Source organism: Astatotilapia calliptera, chromosome 22 (assembly GCF_900246225.1).
Source record: "Astatotilapia calliptera chromosome 22, fAstCal1.2, whole genome shotgun sequence".
Taxonomy (NCBI): Eukaryota; Metazoa; Chordata; class Actinopteri; order Cichliformes; family Cichlidae; genus Astatotilapia; species Astatotilapia calliptera.
Window position 1 is genome coordinate 13,907,657 of NC_039322.1, and position 7,120 is coordinate 13,914,776.

A 7,120-nucleotide genomic window follows, 5' to 3' on the forward strand; every position below is an offset into this window, starting at 1 on the left:
ACGTCTTTCAAGTGACAAAATTACCGCAGTGCCTCATGTCTTTCTTAGATAAGTCCATGTTCGATCTTATCGAATATTCGAAAACAACTTAGTCATCTCGACTACATCATTTTCTTTTCACTGAGGTAGTTTTTTTTTTTTTTATTAACCTTGTTCTATGCAGGGAAAACACTGTAGAGAAGAATAATGTTCTCAATAGGATTTCCCATTAGGTGTGATAAATGAGAGTCCATCATCTCTCTGCCACCAAGCCAATCTGTTCTCTCCCTCTGTCTCCCACCCTAACTACCAGCCTATTGCACTTGAGTGGCATGAAAATTACAAAGGAATCAAAAAGTTCATTTTTGTCCCCCCCCCCACCCACTTTTTTTTCCCTCCAGCGATTTGCCATCTTTCTTATCCTCACCAAATTTCTTCATTACACCATGTTTTTATTTTCACTCTCTAACATGTCTCTCTCCTTCTTCCTCTATAGCGGCGCAGAGGTAGTGGAGTTTTCTGCGCTAACTGTCTGACCACCAAGACATCGCTGTGGAGGAAAAATGCCAATGGAGGCTACGTCTGCAACGCATGTGGTTTATACCAAAAACTACATTCAGTAAGTCGCACACAGGTGTTTCTGTCTTCACCAGCTGCACTCTTACATTTTAAAAAACAATGCAAGCAGAGGAAATAAAATGTAGGCAAATGCCTACAAGTGTCCTGTTATACAGAAGTTAATATGCTCTTAATGGCCAAACTTATATCCACTTCCTATATATACACGTTTCCTCATAAAGGTCCTGCTGGTGTCTTTTTATACTACATCCACGGGGGTGGTTCTGACCACTAATTATCATTCCTCCTGTCTGGCCAATTAGCATACGGAGCAAATAAAATGCTGCACACCGCGGGTAGATTCTTGTATATATTCTGTGGGTCCTGCTGTGAAAGTGTAATATTTTGGAGAAAGCATATTTGATTTGGTGGGAGTTACAGACCGTTTCAGCAGTCACAGGGAGCCAGATCCATGGAGTGAGAAATATGATGGAATGAATCAACTTTACCATCTAAGCCTAGGGAAAGTCTATGGAAATCCCAAATTTAATTAGACTGCATGAATTACAGATGAGATAAAAACTTGCCTGGAATTTAGTTGACTTCAGAATATCAAGATTATTCACCTCAGATATGTTCTTAAGGTGTTTAAGCCAATTACACACTTCAGCATACTCATTAATCGCAGCGGTTTGCTAATACTAACAACATAAAGCAACTTCAGAGCGTCGCTGTATATGCCGAACCCTGCTTCCAGTGTGCGAAAGTTCAGTGCGGACGTTTCTGTGTGATCGATCACAGTGATAATAAATGCATTAGTGGACTGACCGTGTTGCAACCCTGAGCTATATGCTGCCATTATCCAATGGCGCTTTAAAGACCTTTCGGAGGATGACAAGCTATTGAAGTTTACTGCTTCCTGCCCCTGCAGATGTCCTTGGTTCAACCCGTTCATCTCATCTGCTGCTCCAATTACGTCCCGGCTCCCTCTACTCTTGGCAATCTTCACGACGGCCATATTTTATATCCCATAATAAAAGTTTTATATGCTCTACACACATTATTAGAGAGGATAGCAGCTAGTAAAACACTTGAGAGTGAGAGAGGGGAAGGGAGAGTTATGAATAAAGGGGCAGGAAAAAAAGTGGAGGGAAAAAAAGGAAGGGGGGAAGACAAAGAAAGGGAAAAAGATTAAGGTAAGAAGGAGGACGGGGATAATGAAGGGTCAGGGTGTGAATGAAGAGTGAGAGATGGAGGAAGATGGGAGAGATTAGAAGAGAATGCAGAAGCAACATTTAGGAAGAAGGAGGGAACAGACAGAAAGGCAGATTTATGTGATGTGTGCTAGCAGCAACCACAGCCCAGGTATTCTACCAAGCCACCCCTACAACCATAAAAGTGCACAAAATTACAGCAGCCATGTGTGTGTCTCACTGTTTGTTTGAGTTACTTGCACCCACAGGATTGTAGACACATTAAAACCCTATAAATAAGCATCACTTTCTGCAGTTACTTAGGTGACAGCTCATGTAATTGAAAAGATACAACACAGATATATAAAAAGCTTTTCTAGGAAGTTTTAAAAGGAAAGCATATGATTTCATTTTCCAATCTAAAACAGGCAAAACACCATGTGGTCACACCTGCTGTGAGAAGACACTGGCAATACAAAGTAAACAAAGTAAAGAGGAGGAAAGGATAATTAGGGAATGGACAGGGAGGAAGATCGAGTCAAATTCTTGCTAAAACAGAAGCAAAAAAAACAAAACAGTGAGTGACTGAGTGAGAAGAAGTAGCAAAAACTTGTGCTGCTTCCCTATTCCATACCACATATGAGCTTCATAGAATATGCGCTACTGGATGCCGCTGGATGTCAGTCAAACTGCAACTTTAATCAAGAAACTAATTTATGTTTTCCTAGGTGTCTCACCTCCATGCAGTTGTTGTTTTTTTTTTTTGCTTTGTGTCTTGCATTGTGAGATAAATGTGATTATGAGTATCCCACTCCGAAATTAAGGCTTTTCCTCATCTTTATAGTTTATTCAGTGGTTCTCTCAGTGTGAATGGATTTAAATCATGCTCTGAATCACTGTGTCTCGTGCTTCCGTCTTCCATTCCCTCTTTATTTCACACCCCCTTCCCTTTATCCGTCCTTCTGTGCACCAGTCGGTCTTTAGAAACACAAATTCTAAAGCCAGAAAAAGAGAAATGTTTGTGGATTTCGCTGCTATATTTTGCGAGTGCCACTCTGCCAAATGATGGAATCTTGTTTTTGATATTGATCCATATGTCAAGAAGTTTCAGCGAGACAACTCTCTCATTAACTTTTACCAGCTTGCCAAACGAAGGACTGAAAACACTTCGCTGAAATGCATGTGCATTAATAGGTCCCTGAATCTGAGTTTTGCCCTTCTGAGTTTGCTTATATAAGCGTATTTGATTGTTTTTGCTTGTTAACATTAATGCGCTAATTATATGTTTACATAAGCACAGCACAGTATCCCCGAATCATTATAATAATATTAAAATTGCAATAGAAGTGACTGTTCTGCTCTTAAATATTTTCGGTAGCTGCTCTACAGTGACTGATAAACTCCACGCTGAAAATTACATTGTCTTTGCCCTTTTCACCCACACACTGGCGTGCACACATGCACACCCACACAAGCATACTTAATGCACATACTCTGACAGACACACATTCGGTCACAGGCTATCAACACGAACATAAGAATACATTTCCATACACAAAAGGCTACTGGAAATCACCCAAGAGTTTCCCAGCATAGGCACAGGACACATTTTGAAGGCATTGGAGTTTTTTTCCTGTACCCAAGTGTCTATCCATCTCAATATCTTGCTCGGTCTTCTGTGGATGGCTTGCATCCGCAAATATGCACTTTGTATCTCAAGGTCCTACATCATTGGTATACACACAAGTTTCTTTCTAAATATGTAAAAGTATACCTGGAGATACGAACACAGTTACACAGTACAAAGACAAATTTCTGCAAACCTGTTTTTGAAGCTTTGAAAAGCCATGTCCTGTATGCTAACTGAATTTGACATTGCTGTGCAGAGGTCACTGCTCATAATGTGAATGTCTTTCTTGAATAATGGCGGGTTAGCGACACATTTATTTTGATTGGGCACCTTATAAGACAGTTTAAATTGAACGGTTTATTTTACTAGGAGCAAAGACAGCCTTTCAGTGATTTGTTTGGAAATGTATTAGACAAGCTGTGTGCGTGTGTGCGTGTGTGTGTTTTTGGCATGTGTTTAGCATCACCATCAAAAAAAAAGTTTCATCATCATTCAGATTTTTTTTTATACTCACACTATTAAACCCAGTGGGGAATTAAATAAGTGGGGGGTGTTTTAGAAATCTGGTGTTTTAGATGCAAATGAGCAGTTTTTATTCTTTGGAATTATGCATGACTTTTGCCTTTTTTTAACCAAAACACTTGTAACCAGAACACAGCCTTCTTTGAAGCTCACAACCTGCTTTAGTAATTGGTTGTAGTGTTTCTAGCTTTCCTGTTTTATTAAAAAAAACATTTCAGTAAGTGTTTCACGCTGAAACAAAGCATATTATAGGACTCGATTAAAGAGATGAGTGCACTGTAAGTGCGAGAGGGTTGCACTTTCAACAGATGTAAGTCCGCCCGCACCCCCTTGTGGCGAGGGCAAAAACCACAGTCATCTGGAGGATATGTTACCTCATCAGTCTTTCTTTCATCGCGATGCATTTAGTTATACTTCAAATCTATATAAAAGAAGAAAGACTGTCAGACTGTAATCTGCCACAAAGGGCTTTTTAGGGAACTTTGGGGAACCTAAAACCAGTAGCTACTGTTTTAGATCTTGACTGTGGTGCGTATTGCTTTCTATGTTTCACCAAATATGCTTATGATAGCTTTATGATTAAATAATTGTTATACTCGGCTGATTAGTCAAAGTAGAGAGAGCTTTATTTTTTATCCACAGTCGATTGCACCAAAGGCATATTCAATGGTTATTTAATCTCTGAGACCACCTATGCATTAAGTAGGAATTTTATCATAGTCAAGTAATACCGGGGCATGTGTGCTTGACATTTATTAATTAGTTCAGCAAAGTTATCAGCATGATGAAGTCGAATTACCGCTTCATATATTGCTAACTGTCTAACTCCCTTCCCTCTTGCTCATTCTTCTGTGTTTCCTTTGCCTTGCAGACACCCAGACCTCTAAACATCATCAAGCAGAACAACGGTGAGCAAATCATCCGCCGTCGAACCCGAAAACGCCTCAACCCCGATTCGCTTTCGTCTGAAAACCCTGCCCCCAAGCAACAACGCATCACCAGCGAAGAGCGCATGAACGGGGAGGAAACAGACAGGAGCTGTGCGTCAGTCAAAAACCAGCAGCCTTCCCCTCGCTCACGCTCACCGCGGTCCACGCAAGCCTTCTTGGCCAATCAAACATTGGAGATCCACAGGCGTATGCCTCCTCTTCTCCTCCCCTCACATGCCCCCTCAGTGGGAGCGGAGGGCAATGGCGGTATCACAGAGGGAGGTATAACATCGAAAGCAGAGGGGGGTAAAGGAGGAGGGGGATCGGAAAGAGGCAGTCCAATTGAAAAGTACATGCGTCCGTCCAAACCGTCTAGTTATTCACCTCCAGGTTCACCCATTGAAAAATATCAGTACCCTCTTTTCTCCTTACCCCTTCCATTAACCATTTCACCTGAGTTGACCCCGGAGTCAGATTGGCTCAGGTTCTGGACCAAGTATAAGATGGCAGCCGCCTCTGGGGTTCCTGGTAGCATCAGTAATCTAAGCAGCCCCGGGAGCCTTGGAAATAACGCTCATTATCTTAGCGCGATGGTGACTCCAGTACAACATCATCAGCAAAGCTACACGGTGCCTTACTGCGCCTCTCCCTACTCTCCTCTTCCTCCACCTCCAGCTCCTACTCACTATCCTCCTCCTCCTCTTCACGTCCAAACCCCTACTTCATCATCATTAGAAAACGATGCTCCTTTGGATCTCGCAATAAGACAAAGAGATACAAGTGCTGTAAACGCGCACGTGTCCACAAATGGTGCCGAAAGGCGAAGGCAGGAGTCGCCGCTAACTGACAGGCTAAGAGGTAACTGGAAAGGAGAGAAAGAGGAGGAGGAGAGGACAGACGAAGGAGGGAATCCAGGTGAGGAGATAGGGAAGGAAGAAAAAGAATGTTTGTCAACATGTCAGTCAAGTGTCCCGTCTAATCGCAAAATGGTGGAGGTGGCCACACAGGATGACCTGACCAATCGATGTGTCCACTGTGGGATCTACTTCATAGATGAGGTGATGTATGCCCTGCACATGAGTTGCCACGGTGACAAAGGACCATACCAGTGCAGTTTTTGCCTCCACGTGTGCGCGGATCGATACGATTTCACCACGCACATACAGAGAGGCTTACACAGGTACACAGACAAAACGACGCAACAGAGATGTCAAATGCAAGACGGCAACATTCAGAACGCTGCGGGAATGTCGGAGCACGAGTGTCAAAATGCGACAGAGGAGGAACGCGATGAAGACGGTCATTATGAGACCACCGGCGAAGGTGATGTAGTAGAATCGTGTCATGACAACCAAGCAAAACAACACACAGGCAGCGATGGCACTGACAATGAAACGGAGACTGAAAAAGAAGCAAAAGGAGAGGACAATGCCGCGACAAACCAGGACTTGGGAGGCAAAAAGGTGTCGCACATCAGCGATGACGTCACGAGAAGCTCAGAGGTCACAAGTGTTGCTGGCTCTAAAATATTAGATGAGAACACAGATGGGAATTAATCGATCTCTTTGACTCATGCAAACCTTTAAGAGCGTTGTTCTTGGATGAATAAGCTGTATGCCTTCATGTTTCTGGAGGCTAGCTCATGTCAAAATGGGCCTATCCTGGGCACTAAAAGGAACACATCCTTATGCTGGAAGCACCCGGCTGTCAAATGGTCAGATATCATTGTAGGATCCAGCTGAACTATAGCAGGGGCAGTTGAAGAAATTGCCCGAATCCTCTGCTGAGTGACTGCCACTTGACAGCTCTGTGGCAGGCATTCAACAACAGGCATGGAGTTGAAATCACCTTTAATAAGCAGCCACTTCATGCGATTTCCACATAAGGGCATTGGAAGCTGGGCTAAAAGTTGAACTGGTTATATTTTGGATAACTTTTGGGAGCTCAGCACTTGCATGGCCACCATAAAGGAGAGCAAAAAAAAAAAAAGAAACTAGAAGCAAAATAATTAACCTGAACTGAACTGAGCTGGGCTGATTACTTATGCACCATACTAAAAAAAAGCTGGTCCAAACTAGTCTAATGTATCATTAAGACGGTTTTATTTTGGTACAGCCAGATGTGATCTGGTTAGGATTGCTTTGTTCTTGTCCAGAGCATGTTTTTGACTGTTTTTTTTCTCTGTGCAAATAGATCTAAAACCAAAATTCTTTTCTTTTCTTTTGACTAATTAAAGCTGGTTAGTTTGAAACCAGTTTATGCTGGGCTGCAGTTGAGTTGGTGTTACCTCGGTAAAAAGTGATCAGTTG

At 42.4% G+C, this 7,120-nt stretch overlaps 1 protein-coding gene across 5 annotated transcripts in view; it reads left to right on the forward strand.

Annotated features, from left to right (window-relative positions):
• The window catches only part of trps1 (trichorhinophalangeal syndrome I), a 115,048-nt gene extending 108,248 nt beyond the window's left edge, over positions 1–6,800 (forward strand). For all 5 annotated transcript variants that reach the window (XM_026157259.1, XM_026157260.1, XM_026157261.1 and 2 more), the window contains exons 10-11: positions 476–598; positions 4,754–6,800. In XM_026157259.1, the coding sequence (XP_026013044.1) occupies positions 476–598; positions 4,754–6,367 (1,737 nt within the window). In that variant the 3' untranslated portion in view covers positions 6,368–6,800. The remainder of the gene's footprint in view (positions 1–475; positions 599–4,753) is intronic.
• Positions 6,801–7,120: the final 320 nt, after the last annotated feature.